The sequence below is a fragment of the Vipera ursinii genome (assembly GCF_947247035.1).
Source record: "Vipera ursinii genome assembly, chromosome: 1".
Taxonomy (NCBI): Eukaryota; Metazoa; Chordata; class Lepidosauria; order Squamata; family Viperidae; genus Vipera; species Vipera ursinii.
In genome coordinates this window covers 5,775,801-5,802,638 of record NC_139512.1, presented here as the reverse complement: position 1 = coordinate 5,802,638, position 26,838 = coordinate 5,775,801, and the positions used below count along the sequence as shown (strand labels likewise).

Genomic DNA, 26,838 nt, shown 5'->3' with positions numbered 1-26,838 from the left:
CATATTCCACACCTTTGCCAGAGACCACCATGTTTGAATCCATCACATCCGAAACAGCTACCTCTCCTCCAGAAAGCACTGCAACTGCTGGAAAGAGTAGCATGATGACTGCTCCCGGTACAGAAACCACAACTTCTATTCCAGAGAGCATAGCAGTCTCCGCAGCATTACCAGCAGCCAACTTGAGTGAATCCACTACATCACAAATCACATCTGCCTCAAAGAGCACACAGCCCTCCATTTCTTCCACAGAGAGCTCCACAATTAGTACTAGTACAACAAAAACCAGTACTGAACTTCCAACGAGCAGGGAATACTTAACTACTACTCCACAAACCACCACGTTGGAACCCATAACAACAGCAACAGCCACTTCTCTCCCACAGAGCACAGTGACCTCCAGCTCTATAAAGATTACTAGCTCTTCAGAAAACACTGTTCAACATCCCATCACCACAGCTACTTCTCCAGAGGCCAGCACACCTGCATCTGTCACATCAGAAGCAGCCAGCTCTCCAATGAGTACAGTGCCTTCTACGGCATCAGCAAAGAGCAGAATAACATCTTCTATTTCCCAAACCACAACACCAGCTGTAAAGAGCACAGTATCCTCTACATCTTTTTCAGAGAGTGGCATGACACCATCTACAACTCCCGCAACCAGTTCCAGTCTTCTTTCTACCCCCGAGCAAACGTCCATCTCTACTCTGGAGAGAACACTACATACAACAATTTCAGAAAAGAACAGCACAATTACTTCTGCTAGTACTGAAGGTACAGGTTCCGTTTCGGAGAGGACAGCATATTCCACACCTTTGCCAGAGACCACCATGTTTGAATCCATCACATCCGAAACAGCTACGTCTCCTCCAGAAAGCACTGCAACTGCTGGAAAGAGTAGCATGATGACTGCTCCCGGTACAGAAACCACAACTTCTATTCCAGAGAGCATAGCAGTCTCCGCAGCATTACCAGCAGCCAACTTGAGTGAATCCACTACATCACAAATCACCACATCTGGCTCAAAGAGCACACAGCCCTCCATTTCTTCCACGGAGAGCTTCACAATTAGTACTAGTACAACAAAAACCACTACTGAACTTCCAACGACCAGGGAATACTTAACTACTACTCCACAAACCACCACGTTGGAACCCATAACAACAGCAACAGCCACTTCTCTCCCACAGAGCACAGTGACCTTCAGCTCTATAAATATTTCTAGCTCTTCAGAAACCAGTGCTCAACATCCAATCACCACAGCTACTTCTCCAGAGGCCAGCACACCTGCATCTATCACATCAGAAGCAGCCAGCTCTCCAATGAGTACAGTGCCTTCTATGGCATCAGTAAAGAGCAGAATAACATCTGCTATTTCCCAAACCACAACACCAGCTCTGAAGAGCACAGTATCCTCTCCATCTTTTTCAGAGAGTAGCATAACACCATCCAGTTTTCCAGGGACCACCGCTTCTGCTTTATCAAGTAGTGTGCCATCTACAACTCCCGCAACCAGTTCCAGACTTCTTTCTACCCCTGAGCAAACGTCCATCTCTCCTCTGGAGAGAACACTACATACAACAATTTCAGAAAAGAGCAGCACAATTACTTCTGCTAGTACTGAAAGTACAGGTTCCATTTCAGAGAGGACAGCATATTCCACACCTTTGCCAGAGACCACCATGTTTGAATCCATCACATCCGAAACAGCTACCTCTCCTCCAGAAAGCACTGCAACTGCTGGAAAGAGTAGCATGATGACTGCTCCCGGTACAGAAACCACAACTTCTATTCCAGAGAGCATAGCAGTCTCCGCAGCATTACCAGCAGCCACCTTGAGTGAATCCACTACATCCCAAAGTATCACATCTGTCCCAAAGAGCACACAGCCCTCCATTTCTTCCCCAGAGAGCTCCACAATTAGTAGTAGTACAACAAAAAACACTACTCAACTTCCAGTGACCAGGGAATACTTAACTACTTCTCCACAAACCACCACACTGGAAACCACCAGAACAGTGACAGCCAGTTCTCCTCTACAGGGCACAGTGTCCTCCAGCTCCATAAAGACTACTATCTCTTCAGAATACACTACTCATCATTTAATTTCCACAGCACACTTAGCTGGTTCTCCAAAGCCCACCACATCTGAGTTAATCACAGCCAGCTTTCCAGCTAGTACAGTGGCCTCTACCTCACCAGCAAGGAGTAAAATCACCTCTTCTGTTTCCAAAACCACAACTCCAACTGCGGAGAGTACAGTATCCTCCACATTTTCCCCAGAGAGTAGCACTATGAATCTGGAAAAATCTCTTGTGACTTTCCCAACCTCTTCCTTGCCGGAGACAACAACTTTGATTCCTGTAAGAGGAGAAAGCTCAACTACTGCCACTTTGGTTGCTTCCGTCTCACACCAAACGGAATCTGTTAGTCCCTATGAGTCGATGATGACGAGCTTGGGAACTTTCAGGACTTCTACACCTCCCACAAAAATAATATCAACTGCTACTTCAGGGACAAGGAAAGGTAAGTATTTTTCCCCCAACATACTCTAAATTAGGAAGTGACAGTGTTAGGTTTATATTATAACTGGAATACAACTGGATTATGTTTGCTCTCCCAGCAGGCACCTATATCACCACCACCACAACCACCTCCTTTTCTGAAGGAAACCTCTTTACGAGTGAAGCCAATATTGCATCCACGTTTATTAGCACAACACCAATTGAAAGTAAGTAGACAATCAAGTTTAGGAAAAAAAATAGCCTTTCATAACCTTGATGGTTTCTTGAAATGTGATGTTGAATGCCCAGTATTTTTAAAAATGACTACTCTGGCTGCAGACTTCTTGAAGGTGGAGTCCTCATTTTCATTTATTCATTCACTCATTCATTTATTCAAACACCTGCCTATCTCAAACCAGTGACTCTAGGCAGCAAATAATTATAAAACACTTAAACAGTTAAAACATAATACCAACAAGAAATTAAATACAAATAGCAGCCAAGAGATATTACAGTCATCATTGTCAGCATAATCAGGAAATGGGGCCCTTTACACACTTGGGACCCCAGGCTTGGGCACATAGTTTCAAGGTCTTACGAAAGGCCAGGGTTATCCTAATCTCTGGAGGAAGAATGTTCCAGGGGGCATGTCTTCTAGTCCCTGACAACAGCATTCCTTGATTGATGGGACCCAGAGCATGTTGATCCTGCTGGATGAGATAGGCACAGTAGAGACAACTGGAAAAAGCTAAACCATCAGGTAACCAAATCCCAAGTTATAAAGGGGTTTTTAAGGGTGACAACCAGCACCTTGAATTGCATCTGGAAACACTGGCAACCAATGCAACCCCCAAACCAGTGATGTTACATGTGCCGAAAATAACAACTATTTTTATGTCTGAATGGACATTATTCTGGCCTGAAATTCAAGTTCACTGGTGGTGGCAGCAAGAGCAAGTGAATGAAATGCAAATAGCCAAATACTATCTCTTGGATGAATTCATGATTTTCAAAAACTAATCATTTTTTAAAACTGGGTAATCTGCTTTTAAACATAACCAGAATTCAAGATGAGTATATTGGAGTGAAATATTTATAACTGGATTAACACTAATGTGACTAAAAAGGTAGCTACGCTATTGAAAACTAATGAGCTTTTCTTCAGTAAAGAAATCTTGTATAATTGTGTGTAAGCATGAGCATACAGTATGTGTGTACACACACATACATACAAAGTAACTTTATTCCTCCTTCTTGATCTTGGAATAGAGATTATTGCAATTTTCCATTCACGCCATTATTTTATGAAGAATAATGTTTGCTGAGAACTGATTTAATTTTCCCCCTTATCCAACTGTTGAGCCATAAATTCAGTCTGTCACTGGCAGGCCAATACAGCAGGGAATGGGACAACTTGGTGTAGGTGGGTCGACACAGGCAGGTTGGTGCAGGTGGGTTGGTGCCAATGGATCTGTGCCGACTGCTTCTGTATATTTTTCATGCTAAATTTTTCTGCCTCCATGACCTGAGTTGTGGAATTTCTCAGTAATCCTCTTGCTGTGTCCCACTGCCCAGCACATCAGGACTCAAATCCAAGATTTTCAGTAAAATCATAAAAAAAAATGTGCAAAACCTCAGTAATCCAGTGAAAATTTAATGATCAAGCCAGTGCTTTTCAGCCACGATAAGATTTTTTTTCATGCAAGTTTTATTGATTTTTTAATATTTACATACACGTGTATTTGTGAAACAATATGGTGGTTGGGTAATTCAACAAATAACAAGTTGTAAATAGTTCAGGTTGCATCAACAGGGATTCCCTCTCTAATTCCCTTAGTTATCACATAGTAAAAATAGGCAAGTTAGTACACTTCTAGTTGTAACCTAAACAAAATTTAAAATATATTTTCACTAATACATATCAATATCCTGTTTTTAAATTTTATCTAATTGCAATAGAATATTCTAGGATAGCCTATAGTATACAAAAGAAAGCTTAATTTTTGGGTAACCCACAATTCCCTATTTCAATAAAGAATAATTCTCTAGCCTACAAAACTTACATTGTTCATTACAAAACATTCTCACATGATAAGATTTTTGAGGTATACAGCACACAATTTTACCTCACCCCTGCTGGAATCATACTTCCAAACCTAGTCACTGTCCTTCCCTTCCAGCCTCATCACTTGCACATCCACTCCTCACAGATTTCCAGACTTTGGCTCTTGTTTTCCTCCCCCCCACAACACATCTGAAATAAGCAGTTCAAGTATACTGTGTGTTTTTGGAAAAGATTTTCTCGTGAAAATGCAAACAAGTTGTACTTTTCAGAAATAACATTGTGGAATTTTAGTAGGGTACAGGCTGCTCTAATTCTTCCTCAGGAAGCGCAGGAACCACATAGCAGTGCTGCTCTGCTGTGATTACCTGCCGATCGGGTAAATAAATCACAAACAGGGAGTATTAATAAATCACACACGTGAATGAACAACCCTGTAATGAAGGCCAGCAAGTTGCACAGATACAGGCAGAGCTGTGCAGAAATATAATTTCCCTCCCTGTAAAGCTCTCAAAGGGTATCACTTTTCATAGTGCTTTTGAAGCAGATGCCAAATCCACTCTGATTTGGTGCCTCTCAAAGCGCAACAAATCGCCACTCCTTCTGCAGTTCTATCACCGGCCATTCCTTCATTTTTCACTTAATGGTCTCCAGGAGCAGTCTCTTAAGACACACACACGCACGCACGCACACGCACACACACACACACCCTTTGTTCGGAGACACCGTGATGGTCAGAAGCATGGGGTAAGCAACGGTTTGTTCTCTTTTGAGTAGATTTAAAGTTCAAACATTAAATCCAAACAATAGTAGTGAGAAGCTGTTCGCTGTCATATTCAAACATCAACGTTTTTAGCTAAAGCAATAATTTATGTAGTCGCTTATATATATTTTTAACCTCACATTCCAATCATAACATTTTGTCTTGTGGGCAGTGAATTGTCCTCGCATCCAGGGGTTGGGGGCCACTTGTCCAGCATTCAGACAGCAGGGGCAACCTGGTTATAAGTTGAGGATTACTTGTACAATCCAAATGTTTGGATATAATTAGAGCAAAATATTTGTGCAAGATTTAAAATAAATGAGAGTATATCACATATTGCAAGGGACGCGGTGGCTCAGTGGGTTAGGACGCTGAGCTTGTCGATCAGAAGGTCAGCAGTTTGGGGGGTCGAATCCCGAGTGCCGCGTAACAGAGTGAGCGCCTGTTACTCGTCCCAGCTTCTGCCAGCCTAGCAGTTCAAAAGCACGTAAAAATGCAAGTAGAAAAATAGGGACCACTATGGTGGGAAGGTAACAGCATTCCAATAGTAAATGGAAATTGTAGGTACCGGTAGTACTTAACCATTCTAAACCACTCTAATCATTCTAAACCATTTGTTTAGTGACCATTTGAAGTTCCAATGGCACTAAAAAAAGCAACTTATGATCATTTTTCATGCCTATGACCATTGCAGCATCCCCATGGTCATATGATCAAAACTCAGATGCTTAGCAACTGTCATATATTTTTGATGGTTGTGGTGTCCCACGGTCACATGATCACCTTTGACAACCTTCTGACAAGCAAAGTCAATGAGGATGCCAGATTCACTTAACAAACGTGCTACTAACTTAACAACTGCAATGACTCACTTAACAACTGTGGCATAAAAGGACATAAAATATAGCAAATTTCACTTAAAAATAAGCGTTTTGTTTAGCCACTGAAATGTTGCACTTAGTTGTGATCAAAAGTACACTACTAACTGTAATTTCAAAATATAGAAACTCTATACTAGTTGCCAAACTTGTGTTATGCACAACTGAACTGAGTTCGTGACATGATGTGCAAAGTACAAAACAACAATGGAAAGAAGGAAGGAAGGAAGGAAAAATTATGTTTAATCAGCTTTGGTCTCCGTATCTGAAATCCATTATCTTATGTTATGCAACATTGAACCATCACTGTTCATGACAGCCATCACAAAATTCAAAACAGTGATTCATGGATAAAGGTAAAGGTAAAGGGTCCCCCGCACATGCATGCTAGTCGTTTCCGACTCTAGGGGCCAGTGCTCATCTCCGTTTCATAGCCGAAGAGCCAATGCTTGTCCGAGGACATCTCTGTGGTCATGTGGCCGGCATGACTAGACGCCTAAGGCGCACAGAACGCTGTTACCTTCCCACCGTAGTGGTCCCTATTTTTCTACTTGCATTTTTACGTGCTTTTGAACTGCTAGGTTGGCAGAAGCTGGGACGAGTAACAGGCGCTCGCTCTGCTACGCGGCACTCGGGATTCAACCCGCCAAACTGCCGACCTTCCAATCGACAAGTTCAGCGTCCTAACCCACATATCTGACATCCATTATTCCTCTTCCAGCTGTTTCTCCCACTTCCATACCTCCAGTGGCAACCGAATGCTTTACGGTCAACTTCACTGCAACAAATTTGATCTATAGGTCACAGATGGATAATCCCAAGTCAAAGCTCTTCAGCTCAACGCACAGAGTCTTCAGTAAATTGGTGAGGAGACAAATGCATATTTACCTCAGTAACTCTTCCACATAAGATTTTCACAAAATAGTCAGCAGTACTGTTTTACTACCAGCAATAAATACATATTTCTTCCTTTAAACCTAGTTGGGACAGATATTGGACACAAGCAAGATTGGTCCTGATTTGATCAACTGTAGCTTATCAGCATTAAGGTAAGTAATATGGGATGGAGATTTTTTTTCTGATACCTAAATGCCCTCTAGTGGAGATGACTTCTCACAATATTTAGTCTATTTGAGAAAACCCATACTTTCTTTCAATTCCACTATATATCATACTGATATAAAAATCTCTAAAAGACTCCTTTCCACAACTTCACCCCAAAACATTTTTTGCTTCAGTATTCATTTTCTATCATTCTGCTGGAGGCCCCATGGTTAGCTTCCTCCATGCCTTTCCAAAATCAGTTTGGAAGTGGAATTTAAAATTTAAAAACGTCAGATTAAAAATACTGTATGAAAACTTCCAAACCTTACTCTGTGAGTCATCCAAAGCCCTCTACAGCTTCTCTGAATATATCTCAAGTTGTGTCTTTTCATTCTCAGACCTGTGAATCAGGGCAGCAGCACCGGAGTAGACAGTGTCTGCTGCTATCGTAAAATCACCACAGCTCCCCCTTTTGATCGAGTGAACACATATCGCAAATTCAGAAATGAGACCAACGGTTTCACCAAGATGGAGAGGTACAGCCTGGACCCAAACAGCCTTTTTGTTAATGGTAAGAAGCAGAGATCGTTTTCATGGCTAAAGAGATTATGAGGTTGGCACTGAATCGGTTCTGACCAATGTTAAGTAACTTAAGTGATAATTCCTCTCGATGACACAATGGACAGCTGCCAGAGGGCTACAAGACTTTCTTTAGTTCTACCAAATTAAGGCTACATAAATTTAGATGACCAGTAGATGGCAACATGTTTATTAACCCGTCATGGTCATTTGAAATTTTGCAGTCCAGACATACTAGCTCTATTCTTCTCAATTTTTTTCTGACACTATCCCAGGACCTTCTTAAAGAAATCATTGGACTAGGACTAGGTGGACACAGTGGCCTACTTAAACTAAAGATGGCTGCTATTTGGAGACCTTCAGAATAATTTGCAACCCTACTATCTGAGATTCGTTGAGATGTAGTTGGAAGTATATAAAAGGAATTTATCCTCTCTTATTTTTCTCATTGTGGAAAACTTGAGAGTGACTTCCTACATCAGTGTGCTCTTGTGCCTTCTTTTGTGACTCTCTTTCCATTTTTACAACTCTCTTTCCATTTCAGATTATCATGAAGCATCACCTCCGACCAGTAAGTACACCTTTACAAAGGTTCCTTGAGTCATGGATTCCAACTGTGGTACACAATCAAAACGTACAATGTTGTCCCAAATAATCCAATTGCAGAGCAAGTACAGTAGTATGCTGTCGTGGCTTTTGCCACAATCAATTTCGGGAAACCACAGGGATGTAGAAGCAGGTTAAATATTAAGAAGATTTTTCAGACAGTAAAATTGTCAACCAGTGCACCATGTCAATTCCCAAAGTAGATTGTTCAGTAGAGATTTTCAAACAGAGAGTGGATACTGATTTCTGATATTCCAACTCTGATTTTGACCATTAGGAACAATTTTGTAACTCCGAACATGAATCTGCCTTGTGAATTTTTCCTGCATCTTGGGACTTTACTCAACAGCCTATTCAGTGGTGGGATCAAATATTTGAATAATTGGTTCTCTGTATGGATGCTGCTTCCAGCAGTCCCTTCTGGGCCTGGGCAACAAAAAAATTAGCTACTGGTTCTGCTGAAATGGTGCCAACCAGCTGAATCCCACCACTGAGCATATTCCCTTTTGTATACTACTGTTTTACATTCTTGAAAAGTGCTACCATAATCCTGCTCAGTCCTGTTTTCAAGGCTTAACCCAGGAGGCCGCAACCTATGTCCTGGACCCGGGACCGAGCCGTGGTCTTTTGGCCTGTGGGCCGCAGAAATGGCTGGCCAGTGCACACATGCATGGGCGCGTATTTCCCCCCCACTCGTGCTAGTCACTATGGCCCAGTTTGCACATGCATGTGGGCGTGAACGAGGATGCTAGTGTGAGACCGGTGTGTACAGCTCATTTGTGCATGCGTTGCTAGCCTAGGTGGTTTGCGGCCATGTTGGCACATGCGTGAACAAGCTGCTAGCTGCCATGGGGCGTACTCAGCCATTCACGCATGTGCATGACAATAGTGCATGCCACATGCACGAACAGAGGTGCTAGTGGCGAGCCAGTGTTTCTGGTGTTGTGTGCAGGCATGCAAGCGGGCTCACCCATTTTCAAACTGCTATCCTTCCCTCCGGTCCTTGAACCCAGAAAGGTTGAAGACCACTGGCTTAATCCATTAATCTTTCTTTTGCACAACTTGGTTTCCAGTCCTTGATAATCCATTTTGCCCTTTTTTGGACCCACAGCAGATTGAGAATAACAGCTTGTGAAAAGGATTTTCTTGTTCTTAAACTTCTGTAATGTACCACTGAGCCCCAAGTTCATGATCGGAACTATAAGATACAAAACAGTGATAGATGGATAGATTATATACTATCAGTTCTGGTTTCCATATCTCACATCCATTATTCCTCTTCCAGCTGTTTCTCCCACTTCCAAACCTCCAGTGGCAACCGAATGCTTTACGGTCAACTTCATTGCAACTAATTTAATCTATAGGCCACAGATGGATAATCCCAAGTCAAAGCTCTTCAGCTCAACGCAAAGAGTCTTCGGTAAATTGGTGAGGAGACAAATGCATACTTACCCAAGTAGCTCTTCCACATAAGATTTTCACAAAATTGTCAGCAGTATTGTTTTACTGCCAGCAATAAATACTTAGTTTTTCCTTTAAACCTAGTTGGGACAGATATTGGACACGAGCAAGATTGGTCCTGATTTGATCAACTGTAGCTTATCAGCATTAAGGTAAGTAATATGGGATGGAGATTTTTTTTCTGATACCTAAATGCCCTCTAATGGAAATGACTTCTCACAATATTTAGTCTATTTGAGAAAACCCATACTTTCTCTCAATTCCACTGTATAGCTTATCATACTGATATAAAAATCTCTAAAAGACTCCTTTCCACATCTTCACCCCAAAACATTTCTTTGCTTCAGTATTCATTTTCTATCATTCTGCTGGAGGCCCCATGGTTAGCTTCCTCCATGCCTTTCCAAAATCAGTTTGGAAGTGGAATTTAAAATTTAAAAACGTCAGATTAAAAATACTGTATGAAAACTTCCAAACCTTACTCTGTGAGTCATCCAAAGCCCTCTACAGCTTCTCTGAATATATCTCAAGTTGTGTCTTTTCATTCTCAGACCTGTGAACCAGGGCAAGAACACCGGAGTAGACAGTGTCTGCTGCTATCGTAAAATCATTACATCTCCCCCTTTTGATCGAGTGAACACATATCACAAATTCATAAATGAGACCAACGGTTTCACCAAGATGGAGAGGTACAGCCTGGACCCAAACAGCCTTTTTGTTAATGGTAAGAAGTAGAGATCCTTTTCATGGCTAAAGGGATTATGAGGTTGGCACTGAATCGGTTCTGACCAATGTTAAGTAACTTATAGTTCCTCTCGGTGACACAATGGATAGCTGCCAGAGGGCTACAAGACTTTCTTTAGTTCTATCAAATTAAGGCTACATAAATTTAGATGACCAGTAGATGGCAACATGTTTATTAACCCGTCGTGGTCATTTGGAACTTTGCAGTCCAGTCGTACTGCCTCTATTCTTTTCGATTTTTTTCTGACACTGTCCCAGGACCAGCTTACAAGAAATCATTGGACTAGGTGGACACTTTATATAGATAGAGTTAGTCACAGTGGCCTACTTAAACTAAAGATGGCTGCTATTTGGATACCTTCAGAATAATTTGCAACCCTACTATCTGAGATTCGTTGAGATGGAGTAGTTGGAAGTATATAGGAGGAATTGATCGTCTCTTCTTTTTCTCATGGTGGAAACCTTGAGAGTGACTTCCCATAGCAGTGTGCTCTTGTGCCTTCTTTTGTGACTCTCTTTCCATTTTTACAACTCTCTTTCCATTTCAGATTATCATGAAGTATCACCTGTGACCAGTAAGTACACCTTTACAAAGGTTCCTTGAACCATGGATTCCAACTGTGGTACACAATCTAAATGTTCAATGTTGTCCCAAATAATCCAATTGCAGAGCTAGTAAAGTAGTATGCTGTAGCGGCTTTTGCCACAATCAATTTCGGGAAACCACAGGGATGTAGAAGCAGGTTAAATATTAAGAGGATTTTCCAGACAGTAAAAGTTGTCAACCAGTGCACCATGTCAATTCCCAAAGTAGATTGTTCAGTAGAGATTTTTACAAAGGTTCTTTGAGATAGATTCAAAATGTGGTACACAATCTAAAATGTACAACTTTGTCCCAAATATATCAACTGCAGAGCAAGTAAAGCAGTATGCCCTAGACGCTTTTGCCACAAACAATAGGTGGAAACCACAGGAATATAGAAGCAGATTAAATATTGAGAAGATTTTCTAGTACAATATATCACCCAGCGCATCATGTCAATTCCCAAAGTGGTATGATCAGTAGAGTTCTTCAAACAGAGGGTGGATACTGATTTCTGATATTCCAACTCTGATTATGACCATTAGGAACAATTTTGTAACTCCGAACATGAATCTGCTTTGTGAATTTTTTCTGCATCTTGGGACTTTACACAACAGCACATTTCATTTTGTATACTACCATTTTCCATTCTTGAAAAGTGATACCATAATTCTGCTCAGTCCTGTTCTCAAGGCTTAACCCATTAATCTTTCTTTTCCACAATTTGGTTTCCAGGCCTTGCTCATCCTTTTTGCCCTTTTCTCGACCTACAACAGATTGAGAATAACAGCTTGTGAAAAGGATTTGCTTGTTCTTAAACTTCTGTAATGCACCACTGAGCCCCAGGTTCATGATAGGAAATATAAGATACAAAACAGTGATTGAGGGATAGGTTATATACTATCAGTTCTGGTTTCCATATCTCACATCCATTATTCCTCTTCCAGCTGTTTCTCCCACAACCATACCTCCAGTGGCAACTGAATGCTTTACGGTCAACTTCATTGCAACTAATTTGATCTATAGGCCACAGATGGATAATCCCAAGTCAAAGCTCTTCAGCATAACACAAAGAATCTTCGGTAAATTGGTGAGGAGACAAATTCATACTTATGCAAGTAGCTCTTCCACATAAGATTTTCATAAAATAGTCAGCAGTAGTGTTTTACTAGAAGCAATAAATACATAGTTTTTCCTTTAAATCTAGTTGGAACAGATATTGAACACCAGCAAGATTGGTCCTAATTTGATCAACTGTAGCTTATCAGCATTAAGGTAAGTAATATGGGATGGAGATTTTTTTGTGATACCTAAATGCCCTCTAATGGGGATGACATCTCAAAACATTTAGTCTATTTGAGAAAACCCATACTTTCTTTCAGTTCCAGTCTGTAATGTATCACATTGATATAAAAATTTCTAAGAATCCTTCCCGCATCTTCATCCCAAAATATTTCTTTGCTTCAATATTCATTTCCAACGACTGTGCTGGAAGCCCAATGATTAGTTTCCTCCATGCCTTCCCAAGATCAGGTTGGAAGTGGAATTTAAAATTTAAAGACACCATATGAAAAATACTGTATGAAAACTTCCAAATCTTACTTCTGTGAAGTCATCCAAAGTCCATATTCAGCTTTTCTGAATATGTCTCAAGTTGTGTCTTTTCATTCTCAGACCTGTGAACCAGGGCAAGAACACCGGAGTAGACAGTGTCTGCTGCTATCGTAAAATAACCACAGCTCCCCCTTTTGATCAAGTGAACACATATCGCAAATTCATAAATGAGACCAACGGTTTCACCAAGATGGAGACATACAGCCTGGACCCAAACAGCCTTTTTGTTAATGGTAAGAAGCAGAGATTGTTTTCATGACTAAAGAGGTTATGAGGTTGGCACTGAATCGGTTCTGACCAGTGTTAAGTAACTTAAGTGATAATTCCTCTCGATGACATAATGGACAGCTGCCAGAGGGATACACGACTTTCTTTAGCTTTACCAAATTCAAGCTACAAAAATTTAGATGACCAGTAGATGGCAACATGTTTATTAACCCGTCATGGCCATTTGAAATTTTGCAGTCCAGACATGCTGGCTCTGTTCTTCTCGAAGATTTTTTTCTGACACTGTCCCAGGACCTGCTTACAAGAAATCATTGGATTAGGTGGACACTTTATATAGATAGAGTTAGTCACAGTGGCCTACTTAAACTAAAGATGGCTGCTATTTGGAGACCTTCAGAATTATTTACAACCCTACTATCTGAGATTCGTTGAATGACTTCCCACATCAGTGTGCTCTTGTGCCTTCTTTTGTGACTCTCTTTCCATTTTTACAACTCTCTTTCCATTTCAGATTATCATGAAGCATCACCTGTGACCAGTAAGTACACCTTTACAAAGGTTCTTTGAGATGGATTCAAAATGTGGTACACAATCTAAAATGTACAACTTTGTCCCAAATATATCAACTGCAGAGCAAGTAAAGCAGTATGCCCTAGACGCTTTTGCCACAAACAATAGGTGGAAACCACAGGAATATAGAAGCAGATTAAATATTGAGAAGATTTTCTAGTACAATATATCACCCAGCGCATCATGTCAATTCCCAAAGTGGTATGATCAGTAGAGTTCTTCAAACAGAGGGTGGATACTGATTTCTGATATTCCAACTCTGATTATGACCATTAGGAACAATTTTGTAACTCCGAACATGAATCTGCTTTGTGAATTTTTTCTGCATCTTGGGACTTTACACAACAGCACATTTCATTTTGTATACTACCATTTTCCATTCTTGAAAAGTGATACCATAATTCTGCTCAGTCCTGTTCTCAAGGCTTAACCCATTAATCTTTCTTTTCCACAATTTGGTTTCCAGGCCTTGCTCATCCTTTTTGCCCTTTTCTCGACCTACAACAGATTGAGAATAACAGCTTGTGAAAAGGATTTGCTTGTTCTTAAACTTCTGTAATGCACCACTGAGCCCCAGGTTCATGATAGGAAATATAAGATACAAAACAGTGATTGAGGGATAGGTTATATACTATCAGTTCTGGTTTCCATATCTCACATCCATTATTCCTCTTCCAGCTGTTTCTCCCACAACCATACCTCCAGTGGCAACTGAATGCTTTACGGTCAACTTCATTGCAACTAATTTGATCTATAGGCCACAGATGGATAATCCCAAGTCAAAGCTCTTCAGCATAACACAAAGAATCTTCGGTAAATTGGTGAGGAGACAAATTCATACTTATGCAAGTAGCTCTTCCACATAAGATTTTCATAAAATAGTCAGCAGTAGTGTTTTACTAGGAGCAATAAATACATAGTTTTTCCTTTAAATCTAGTTGGAACAGATATTGAACACCAGCAAGATTGGTCCTAATTTGATCAACTGTAGCTTATCAGCATTAAGGTAAGTAATATGGGATGGAGATTTTTTTGTGATACCTAAATGCCCTCTAATGGGGATGACATCTCAAAACATTTAGTCTATTTGAGAAAACCCATACTTTCTTTCAGTTCCAGTCTGTAATGTATCACATTGATATAAAAATTTCTAAGAATCCTTCCCGCATCTTCATCCCAAAATATTTCTTTGCTTCAATATTCATTTCCAACGACTGTGCTGGAAGCCCAATGATTAGTTTCCTCCATGCCTTCCCAAGATCAGGTTGGAAGTGGAATTTAAAATTTAAAGACACCATATGAAAAATACTGTATGAAAACTTCCAAATCTTACTTCTGTGAAGTCATCCAAAGTCCATATTCAGCTTCTCTGAATATGTCTCAAGTTGTGTCTTTTCATTCTCAGACCTGTGAACCAGGGCAAGAACACCGGAGTAGACAGTGTCTGCTGCTATCGTAAAATAACCACAGCTCCCCCTTTTGATCAAGTGAACACATATCGCAAATTCATAAATGAGACCAACGGTTTCACCAAGATGGAGAGGTACAGCCTGGACCCAAACAGCCTTTTTGTTAATGGTAAGAAGCAGAGATTGTTTTCATGACTAAAGAGGTTATGAGGTTGGCACTGAATCGGTTCTGACCAATGTTAAGTAACTTAAGTGATAATTCCTCTCGATGACATAATGGACAGCTGCCAGAGGGATACACGACTTTCTTTAGCTTTACCAAATTCAAGCTACAAAAATTTAGATGACCAGTAGATGGCAACATGTTTATTAACCCGTCATGGCCATTTGAAATTTTGCAGTCCAGACATGCTGGCTCTGTTCTTCTCGAAGATTTTTTTCTGACACTGTCCCAGGACCTGCTTACAAGAAATCATTGGATTAGGTGGACACTTTATATAGATAGAGTTAGTCACAGTGGCCTACTTAAACTAAAGATGGCTGCTATTTGGAGACCTTCAGAATTATTTACAACCCTACTATCTGAGATTCGTTGAATGACTTCCCACATCAGTGTGCTCTTGTGCCTTCTTTTGTGACTCTCTTTCCATTTTTACAACTCTCTTTCCATTTCAGATTATCATGAAGCATCACCTGTGACCAGTAAGTACACCTTTACAAAGGTTCTTTGAGATGGATTCAAAATGTGGTACACAATCTAAAATGTACAACTTTGTCCCAAATATATCAACTGCGGAGCAAGTAAAGCAGTATGCCCTAGAGGCTTTTGCCACAAACAATAGGTGGAAACCACAGGAATATAGAAGCAGATTAAATATTGAGAAGATTTTCTAGTACAATATATCACCCAGCGCATCATGTCAATTCCCAAAGTGGTATGATCAGTAGAGTTCTTCAAACAGAGGGTGGATACTGATTTCTGATATTCCAACTCTGATTATGACCATTACTAATAGTTCTGTAACACTGAAGAATCTGTTTTGTGAATTTATTCAGCATCTTGGGACTTTACAGAACAGCCTATTCCCTTCTCTATAGTATCCCATTGCATTCTTGAAAAGTGCTACCATTGTCCTTCTGAGTCTTCTGTTCTCCAGGCTTAACCATCAATCTTTCTTTTACACAACTTGGTTTCCAGCCCTCACTTCTCCTTTTTGCCCTTTTCAGAACCCACAACAGATTGAGAATAACATTTACTTTCAAACTGTGAAAAGGATATGCTTGTCCTTAAATTTCTGTAATGCACCACTGAACCCCACGTTCATGACAGGAACTATAAGATACAAAACAGTGATTGATGGATAGATTATATACTATCAGTTCTGATTTCTATATTTGACATCCATTATTCCTCTTTTAGCTGTTTCTCCCACTTCCAAACCTCCAGTGGCAACCGAATGCTTTACAGTCAGCTTCATTGCAACTAATTTGATCTATAGGCCACAGATGGATAATCCCAAGTCAAAGCTCTTCAGCATAACACAAAGAATCTTCGGTAAATTGGTAAGAAGACAAATGCATAGTTACCCCAAGTAGCTCTTCCACATTAAATTTTCATAAAATAATAGGTAATCATGTTTTACCACTAGCAATACTGTAAATACATAGTTTTTCCTTTACACCTAGGTGGTACAAATATTGAACACCAGCCAGATTGGTCCTGACTTGATCAACTGTAGTTTGTCAACATTAAGGTAAGTAATATTGGACGGAAATATTTTTGGGGATATCTTAATGTCCTGTTATGGGGATAAAAGTATTGTAATATGGACTTCTTGCAACATCTAGTCATATTTGTGAGAATCTTTAGTTTATTTTTAGTTCCAGTCTGTAACATATCACAAATGTAACATATCACAAATCTTTAAAAGACTCCTTAAAGCATTTTCATCCCAAACTATTTGTTTGGTTCAATATTAAGTTTCTATCATTGTGCTGGAGGCTCCATGGTTAGCTTCCTCCATGCCTTCCCAAAATCAGGTTTAAAGTGGAATTTAAAATTTAAAAACACCAGATTAAAAATGCTGTCTGAAAAACTCCAAGAAGAGGGTGATAGAACTGTGTCTGTTTACTGTAGAGGGCCATTCAAGAATTAAATCAGCTAGGAAATACCCAGAGGGGATCCCAAACAGTGAAACAAGGGTAAAGAAAAATGTGAGTTGGCACGGTCATGGAACAAACCAGTGTCAACAAAATGCTCAAGGTTGCAATAATGCAGCAGACTATTAAGTCTGAACTGGAAGACCTCATCTTTTACTTTTCGGTCTGCCAATAGATCCAAATGCGACCTTACCTCTGTGAAATCATCCAAAGTCCTCTACAGTTTCTCTGAATAAGTCTCAAATTGTGTCTTTTCATTCTCAGACCTGTGAATCAGGGCACCAACACCAAACTAGACAGTGTCTGCTGCTACCGTAAAATCACCACAGCTCCCCCTTTTGATCGAGTGAACATATATCACAAATTCATAAATGAGACCAATGGTTTCACCAAGATGGAGAGGTACAGCCTGGACCCAAACAGCCTTTTTGTTAATGGTAAGAAGCAGAGATTGCTTTCATGACTAAAGAGGTTGGCACTGAATTGGTTCTGACCAATGTTAAGTAACTTAAGTGATAATTCCTCTCGATGACATAATGGACAGCTGCCAGAGGGATACATGACTTTCTTTAGCTCTACCAAATTCAAGCTACAAAAATTTAGATGACCAGTAGATGGCAACATGTTTATTAACCCGTCATGGTCATTTGAAATTTTGCAGTCCAGACATGCTGGCTCTGTTCTTCTCGAAGATTTTTTTCTGACACTGTCCAGGACCTGCTCACAAGAAATCATTGGACTTGGTGGACACTTTATATAGATAGAGTTAGTCACAGTGGCCTACTTAAACTAAAGACGGCTGTTATTTGGAGACCTTCAGAATAATTTGCAACCCTACTATCTGAGATTTGTTGAGATGGAGTAGTTGGAAGTATATAGGAGGAATTTATCCTCTCTTCTTCTTCTTCAAGTTTTCCTCTTCTTCATGGTGGAACACTTGAGAGTGACCTCCCATACCAGTGTGTTCTTTGCCTTCTTTTGTGACTCTCTTTCCATTTTTACAACTCTCTTTCCATTTCAGATTATCATGAAGCATCACCTGTGACCAGTAAGTACACCTTTACAAAGGTTCCTTGAGCCATGATTCCATCTGTGGTAGAAAATCTAAAATGTACAACTTTGTCCCAAATATATCAATTGCAGAGCAAGTAAAGCAGTATGCCCTAGAGGCTTTTGCCACAAACAATAGGTAGAAACCACAGGAATATAGAAGCAGGTAAAATATTGAGGTTTTCTAGTAGAAGATGTCACCCAGTGCATCATGTCAATTCCCAAAGTTTTATGTTCAGTAGAGATCTTCAAACAGAGGGTGGATACTTATTTCTGATATTCCAACTCTGATTATGACCATTATGAATAATTCTGTAACACTGAAGAAGAATCTATTTTGTGAATTTATTCCGCATCTTGGGACTTTACAGAACTGCCGATTCTCTATAATAAACTTGGTTTCCAGCCCTTACTTGTCCTTTTTGCCCTTTTCAGGACCCACAACAGATCGAGAATATTTACTTTCAAACTGTGAAAAGGATATGCTTGTCTTTAAACTTCTGTAATGCACCACTGAACCCCACGTTCATGATAGGAACTATAAGATACAAAACCGTGATTGATGGATAAATTATATACTATCAGTTCTGATTTCTATATTTGACATCCATTATTCCTCCTTTAGCTGTTTCTCCCACTTCCAAACCTCCAGTGGCAACCGAATGCTTTACGGTCAACTTCATTGCAACTAATTTGATCTATAGGCCACAGATGGATAATCCCACATCAAGGATTTTCAGCTCAACACAACGATTCTTTGTTAATTTGGTAAGAAAACAAATGCGAACTTACCTCAAGTAGCAATTCCACATTAAATTTTCATAAAATAATGGTGTTGTGTAGCCAGTTCTTTGCAGGCATTTAGTGAGATGGAAAGTTCAAAACAGCAACAGGCTTTATTGAAGGTCAGAACAGAACAGAAGCAACAAGGGAGTTGCTGTGCAGCTATTTATATGGTTGGCCAATAGGCGGCGACCAATAGGTTTGAAGGAAAGTGTTCCCGCCCAAGACCTACATAGCCAGCTGGAGACAACCATTCTGGGCCGGCTAGCAACCGGTACAAGCATACACATGAACTAGCACTTAGCAATTGAATTCAAGCAATTAGCAAGCAGTGCAACATAAGCAAACACAATCATATGCAAAAAGGCCAATACATTACAAATGGGCAATCATGTTTTACCACCAGCAATAAATATATAGTTTTTCCTTTACACGTAGGTGGTACAAATATTGAACACCAGCCAGATTGGTCCTGATTTGATCAACTGTAGCTTATCAACATTAAGGTAAGTAATATGGGATGGAGATTTTTCGTGATACCTAATGCCCTCTAATGGGGATGACATATCAAAACATTTAGTCTATTTGAGAAAACCCATACTTTCTTTCAGTTCCAATCTGTAATGTATCACATTGATATAAAAATCTCTAAGAATCCTTCCCGCATCTTCATCCCAAAATATTTCTTTGCTTCAATATTCATTTCCAACGACTGTGCTGGAGGGCCAATGATTAGTTTCCTCCATGCCTTCCCAAGATCAGGTTGGAAGTGGAATTTAAAATTTAAAGACACCATATGAAAAATACTGTATGAAAACTTCCAAATCTTACTTCTGTGAAGTCATCCTAAGTCCATATTCAGCTTCTCTGAATATGTCTCAAGTTGTGTCTTTTCATTCTCAGACCTGTGAACCAGGGCAAGAACACCGGAGTAGACAGTGTCTGCTGCTATCGTAAAATCACCACAGCTCCCCCTTTTGATCGAGTGAACACATATCGCAAATTCATAAATGAGACCAACGGTTTCACCAAGATGGCGACATACAGCCTGGACCCAAACAGCCTTTTTGTTAATGGTAAGTAGCAGAGATTGCTTTCATGACTAAAGAGAAGAGGCTGGCCATCACTAAATCGAGTCTGACTAGTGTTATGTAACTTAGGTGGTAGTTCCTCTGTGTGACACACAATGAGGGCTACAAGAGTTTCTTCAGCTCTACCAATTTCAGGCTACAAAAATTTATATGATTAGTACATGTTTATTAACCTGTCCTGGTCATTTGGAGTTTTGTAGTCCAGATGTACTGGCTCTGTTCTTCTCGATTTTTTTTTACGCTCTCCTGGGACCTTCTTACAAGCAATGATTGGACTAGGTGGCATACTTTAAAAACTGCTGCTATTTGGGGACCTTCAGGATAATTTGCAACCCTACTATCTTAGATTTTTTTTGATATGGAATAGTTGGAAGTGTGTAGGAAGAATTTATTGTATCTTCTTTTTCTCATGGTGGAGAGCTTGACAGTGATTTCCAAATACCAGTGTGCTCTTGTTTCTTCCTTTGTGACTCTTTCCATTTTTGCAACTCTCTTTCCATTTCAGATTATCATGAAGCATCAGCTCCGACCAGTAAGTACACCTTTACAGAAGTTTTTTGAACCATGGACTCCAACTGTGGTACAAAATCTAATATGTCCAACTTGTCCTAAATATACTGATTGCAGAGCAAGCAAAGCAGTATGCTCTAGAGGCTTTTGCCATAAACAATGGGTAGAAACCACATAGATGGAGAAGCAGATTAAATATTGAGATTTTCCAGACACTACAAGGGTCAATCAATACAGCATGCCAATTCCCAAGGTGGTCTGTTCAGTAAAGATCTTGAACTGTAGATACTTATTTCTGATATTCCAACTCTGATTATGACCATTTGGAATTGTTCTGGAACACTGAACAAAGAATCTGCCTTGTGAATTTATTCAGGATCTTGGGTCAGCCCATGCCCTTCTGTATAGTACCCCTTTACATTCTTGAAAAGTGCTACCATAGTCCTTCTGAGTCCTCTGTTTTCCAGGCTTAACCCATCAATCTTTCTTTTGCACAACTTGGTTTCCGACCTCTGCTCATCCTTCCTTCCCCTTTCTGGGCCTACAACAGATCGAGAATAACAGTTACTTTCAAACTATGAAAGCATATACTTTTTCTTAAACTTCTGTTCTGCACCAACGAACCCCCTGTGTTCATGACTGGAACTGCAAAATACAAAATAGTGATTGATGTATCGATTATATGCCATCAGCTCTGGTTTCCATATCTGAGATTCACTGTATCTCTTCTAGCTCTTTCTCCCACCTCCAGACCTCCAGTGGCAACCGAATGCTTTACGGTCAACTTCATTGCAACTAATTTGATCTATAGGCCACAGATGGATAATCCCACATCAAGGATTTTCAGCTCAACACAACGATTCTTCGTTAATTTGGTAAGAAGACCAATGCATATTTTGTCCAATAGTTCTTCCACATAGGACTTTCACAATATAATCAGCAATAGTGTTTAGGCTTTTCATTAAACCAAGAGAAGGTCTCTTATGTAAATTGGTGAGAAGACAAATGCATACTTACCCCAGTAGCTCTTCCACATTAGATTTTCATAAAATAATGGGTAATCATGTTTTACCATCAGCAATAAATACATAGTTTTTCCTTTACACCTAGCTTGGACAAATATTGAACACCAGCAAGACTGGTCTTGATTTGATCAACTGTAGTTTAACAACATTAAGGTAAGTAATATTGGGTGGAGATTATTTTCGTGATATCTAAATGCCTTGTTAAGGAGATGAAAATATTCTATTATGGACTTCTCACAACATCTAATCCTATTTGAAATAACCCATAGTTTGCTTCAGTTCCAGTCTGTAACATATCACATTAATATACAAATCTCTAGAAGAGTCCTTAAAGCATTTTCATCCCAAACCGTTTCTTTACTTCATTATTAAGTTCCTATCACTGTGCTGGAGGCTCCATGATTAGCTGCCTCCATGCCTTCCCAAAATCAGGTTTCAATGGAATTTTAAGTTTAAAAACACCAGGTTAAAAATGCTGTTGGAAAAAACTCCAAAAAGAGGGTGATAAAACTGTGTCTGTCTAATGTAGGGAGCCATTCAAGAATGAAATCAGCTAGGAATACTCAAGAGGGGATCCTGACTAGTTAAACCAGGGTAAAGAAAAATATGAGTTAGCATAGAACAAGCCAGTGTCAACAAAATGCTCGAGGTTGCAATAATGCAGCAGACCTGTATTAAGTCTGAACTGGAAGACCTCACCTTTTACTTTTTGGCCTGGCAATATATCCAAGTGTGACCTTACCTCTGTGAAATCATCCAAAGTCCTCTACAGTTTCTCTGAATATGTCTCAAGTTGTGTCTTTTCATTCTCAGACGTGTGAATCAGGGCAAGAACACCGGAGTGGACAGTGTCTGCTGCTACCGTAAAACCACCACAGCTCCCCCTTTTGATCAAGTAAACATATATCGCAAATTCATAAATGAGACCAACGGTTTCACCAAGATGGAGAGGTACAGCCTGGACCCAAACAGCCTTTTTGTTAATGGTAAGTAGCAGAGATTTCTTTCATGACTAAAGAGAAGAGGCTGGCCATCACTGAATCGAGTCTGACTAGTGTTATGTAACTTAGGTGGTAGTTCCTCTCTGTGACACACGATGGAGAGATGCCAGAGGGCTACAAGACTTTCTTTAGTTCTACCAAACTCGGGCTACAAAAAATCTAGATGACCACTTGATGGCAGCAGTGTCTATTAACATCTCATGATCATTTGGAGTTTTGCAGTGAGACATGTGGATGATTTTTTTTCTGACATTGTCCCAGGACCTTCTTACAAGTAATCATTGGACTAGATCAGACATGTCAAACACAAGGCCCGGGGGCCGGATCCGGCCCGCGAAGTGGTTTCATGTGGCCCGCGAAGCCATCCTGGAAACAGTGAGGAAATGGCCCCCACTGCCTTGGCCCTGGCCCAGAGCGCCTCCTTCCGCCAGAGACCCTCAGATCTGTCCCACTCCTGCCCAGGCCCCCATAGGCACCCTTGATGCGAACGATGTAGAGCTGGCCACGCCCACCCAGTAGGCCATATGCACTCTAGCCACGCCCACCCAGTAGGCCACGCCCACCCTGGCCATACTCACCCGGCCCCCTGAGGGCAACCCCAATGCTGATGCGGCCCTCAATGAAATTATTATTATTATTATTATTAATTTAATTTGTATACTGCCCTTCTCCCGAAGGACTCAGGGCGGTGAACAGGGCAATACATAAAAACAAGATACAAAAATTAAAAATATTAAAACGTAATTAAACAACAGTGCCCGTAATAAATTAATACAAATTAAAAGTTAAGATCCATTTATAAAATCCAACCCCGTCCCATCAGGCCAGGCCAGCTTGTTCAAAGAGATGGGTTTTAAGATCGCGCCGGAAGGAGCGGAGATCGGGCGCCATCCAGAGCTCGACCGGAAGATGGTTCCATAGATCCGGTGCACCCACAGAGAACGCCCTCACCCTGGGGGCCACCAGTCGGCATTCTTTGACCGGTGGCACCCTGAGGAGGCCCTCTCTGTGGGAGCGTACTGGGCGGAGGGAAGTTGACGTTTGACACCCCTGGACTAGATGGACACTTTATACAGAGTTAGTCACAGTGGTCTACTTTAAAACTGCTGCTATTTGGAGATCTTCAGGATAATCCGCAACTCTACTATCTGAGATTCGTTAATATGGAGTAGTTGGAAGTGTGTAGAAAGAATTTATCATCTCTTCTTTTTCTCATGGTGGAGAGCTTGTGAGTGACTTCCCATACTAGTGTGCTTTGTGCCTTCTTTTGTGACTCTCTTTCCATTTTTGCAACTCTCTTTCCATTTCAGATTATCACGAAGCATCACCTCCGACCAGTAAGTACACCTTTACAGAGGTTTCTTGTCATGGACTCCAACTAGGGTACACAATCTAAAATGTCCAATTTTGTCCCAAATATACTGATTGCAGAGCAAGTAAAGCACTATGCACTTAGAGGTGTTTGCCACAAATGATGGGTTAAATATTGAGAAGCAGCAGGTTAAATATTGAGAAGATTTTTCCATACAGTAAAAGGTGTCAAGCAGTGCACCATGTCAGTTCCCAAAATGATGTGTTTAGGAGAGATCTTCAAACAGAGAGTGGATACTGATTTCCGATATTCCAGCTCTGATTTTGACCATGAGGAATAGTTCTGTAACACTGAACAAGAATCTACTTTGTGAAATTATTCTGCATCTTGGGATGTTACAGAATAGCCCATTGCCTTCTGTATAGTATCCCATTACATTCTTGAAAAGTGCTATTATAGTCCTGCTCAGTCCACTGTTCTCAGGACTTTATTAATCAATCTTTCTTTTATACAATTTGGTTTCCAGCCCCTGCTCATCCTTCTTGCCCTTTTCTGGACCCACAACAGATCGAGAATAAGTTACTTTCAGACTGTGAAAAGCACATGCTTCTTAAACTTCTGTAATGCACCATTGAACCCTGTGTTCTTGACAGGAACTGCAAGATACAAAACAATGATTGATGGATAGATTATACAGCATCAGTTCTGGTTTCTATAGCTGAGATCCATTATTTCTCTTCCAGCTGTTTCTCCCACTTCCAAACCTCCAGTGGTAACTGAATGCTTTACACTCAACCTCACCATCGAGAATTTGATGTATAGGACACCAATGGGTAATCCCAAGTCAAGGCTCTTCAGCTCAACACAAGGAGTGCTTCGTAAATTGGTGAGGAGGCAAATGCATACCTACTTACTCTAATAGCTCTCCCAAATAGGACTTTCACAAAATAGCAATAGTCTTCTACTACCAGTAATAAATACATAGTTTTTCCTTTAAACCTAGTTGGGACAGATATTGAACACCAGCAAGATTGGTCCTGATTTGATCAGCTGTACTTTATCAACATTAAGGTAAGAAATATGGAATGGAGATTTTTTTTGGTGATATCTAAAAGGATGAAAGGATTCTAATATGGACTTTTTGCAACATCTAGTCATATAAAGTAGATCACAACCTACTACTTGATAAGATAGAAAAATGTGGGTTAGATAGCATTACCACCAGATGGATTCGTAGCTGGCTGACAGGCCGTACTCAGCGTGTGGTCCTCAATGGAACTGCATCTACATGGAAGGAAGTGTGTAGTGGGGTGCCCCAGGGCTCTGTTCTGGGCCCAGTGCTCTTCAATATCTTCATTAATGATTTGGATGAGGGGATAGATGGGGAACTCATCAAATTTGCAGACGACACCAAGCTGGCAGGAATAGCCAATACTCCAGAAGATAGGCTTAAGATACAGAAGGATCTGGACAGACTCGAACACTGGGTGCTATCTAACAAAATGAAATTCAATGGTGAAAAAAGTAAGGTTCTACATTTAGGCAGGAAAAATCAAATGCATAGGTATAGTATAGGTGGTACCTTGCTCAATAGTAACAACTGTGAGAGGGATCTCGGAGTCTTAGTAGACAATCACTTCAATATGAGCCAGCAGTGTGCTGCAGCTGCCAAAAAAGCCAACACAGTGCTAGGCTGCATTAACAGAGGGATAGAATCAAGATAAAGTGAAGTACTAATACCACTTTACAATGCTTTGGTAAGGCCACACCTGGAATACTGCATCCAGTTTTGGTCACCACGATGTAAAAAAGATGTTGAGACTCTAGCAAGGGTACAGAGAAGAGCAACAAAGATGATTAGGGGGCTGGAGGCTAAAACATATAGGGAACGGTTGCTGGAATTGGGTATGTGTAGTTTAACGAAGAGAAGGGTGAGGGGTGATGATAGCAGTCTTCCAGTATCTCAGGGGCTGCCACAAAGAAGAGGGAGTCAAGCTATTCTCCAAAGCACCTGAAAGCAGGACAAGAAGCAACAGATGGAAACTAGTCAAGGAGAGAAGCAACCTAGAACTAAGGAGAAACTTCCTGACAGTTAGAACAATTAACCAGTGAAACAACCTGCCTCCAGAAGCTGTGAATGCTCCAACACTGGAGGTTTTTAAGAAGAGACTGGACAGCCATTTGCCTGAAATGGTATAGGGTTTCCTGCCTGAGCAGGGGGTTGGACTAGATGACCTTCAAGGTCCCTTCCAACTTTTATTATTATTATTATTATTATTATTATTATTATTATTATTATTATTATTATTATTATTATTATTATTATTATTATATTTGAGAGAGTCCATAGTTTGTTTCAGTTCCAGTCTGTAACATATCATGTTGATATACAAATCTCTAGAAGAAAAGAAATTGTTTCAGCATTTTCATCCCAAACATTTTCTTTGCTTCAATATTCATTTGCTATCACTGTGCTGGTGGCTCCATGGTTAACTTCCTTCATGCCTTCCCAAAATCAGGTCTGAAGTGGAATTTAAAGTTTAAAAAATATTGTGAGAAAAACTCCAAAAAGAGAGTGATAGAACTGTCTCCCTGTAATGTAGGGAGCCATTCAAGAATCAAGTCAGCTAGGAAATACCCAGAGGGGATCCCAAACAGTGAAACAAGGGTAAAGGAAAATGTGAGTTGGCACGGTCATGGAACAAACCAGTGTCAACAAAATGCTCAAGGTTGCAATAATGCAGCAGACTATTAAGTCTGAACTGGAAGAGCTCACCTTTTACTTTTCGGCCTGCCAGGTAGATCCAAGTGCCACCTTACCTCTGTGAAATCATCCAAAGTCTTCTACAGCTTTTCTGAAT

At 40.4% G+C, this 26,838-nt stretch overlaps 1 protein-coding gene across 10 annotated transcripts in view; it reads left to right on the top strand.

Moving 5' to 3' along the window:
* Positions 1-1,553: 1,553 nt before the first annotated feature.
* LOC310632025 (mucin-16-like) overlaps positions 1,554-26,838 on the top strand; it is a 44,641-nt gene continuing 19,356 nt past the window's right edge. For 2 of the 10 annotated variants that reach the window (XR_014490759.1, XR_014490760.1), the window contains exons 1-28: positions 1,565-2,526; positions 2,624-2,731; positions 6,929-7,071; positions 7,189-7,256; positions 7,650-7,822; positions 8,375-8,401; positions 9,722-9,864; positions 9,982-10,049; positions 10,449-10,621; positions 11,190-11,216; positions 12,172-12,314; positions 12,432-12,499; positions 12,899-13,071; positions 13,578-13,604; positions 14,315-14,457; positions 14,575-14,642; positions 15,042-15,214; positions 15,721-15,747; positions 16,466-16,608; positions 16,732-16,799; positions 17,470-17,642; positions 18,227-18,253; positions 18,881-19,023; positions 19,477-19,544; positions 19,942-20,114; positions 20,635-20,661; positions 24,721-24,863; positions 24,981-25,048. Coding sequence is in view for 8 of the 10 variants with exons in the window: in XM_083348877.1 (XP_083205003.1) it covers positions 1,683-2,526; positions 2,624-2,731; positions 6,929-7,071; positions 7,189-7,256; positions 7,650-7,822; positions 8,375-8,401; positions 9,722-9,864; positions 9,982-10,049; positions 10,449-10,621; positions 11,190-11,216; positions 12,172-12,314; positions 12,432-12,499; positions 12,899-13,071; positions 13,578-13,604; positions 14,315-14,457; positions 14,575-14,642; positions 15,042-15,214; positions 15,721-15,747; positions 16,466-16,608; positions 16,732-16,799; positions 17,470-17,642; positions 18,227-18,253; positions 18,881-19,023; positions 19,477-19,544; positions 19,942-20,114; positions 20,635-20,661; positions 24,721-24,863; positions 24,981-25,048 (3,629 nt within the window). In the remaining 2 variants the exon portion in view is untranslated. Of the gene's footprint in view, positions 2,527-2,623; positions 2,732-6,928; positions 7,072-7,188; positions 7,257-7,649; positions 7,823-8,374; positions 8,402-9,721; positions 9,865-9,981; positions 10,050-10,448; positions 10,622-11,189; positions 11,217-12,171; positions 12,315-12,431; positions 12,500-12,898; positions 13,072-13,577; positions 13,605-14,314; positions 14,458-14,574; positions 14,643-15,041; positions 15,215-15,720; positions 15,748-16,465; positions 16,609-16,731; positions 16,800-17,469; positions 17,643-18,226; positions 18,254-18,880; positions 19,024-19,476; positions 19,545-19,941; positions 20,115-20,634; positions 20,662-24,720; positions 24,864-24,980; positions 25,049-26,838 lie in introns of all 10 variants that reach the window. The other 8 variants (XM_083348878.1, XM_083348877.1, XM_083348882.1 and 5 more) reach the window with 8 other exon arrangements.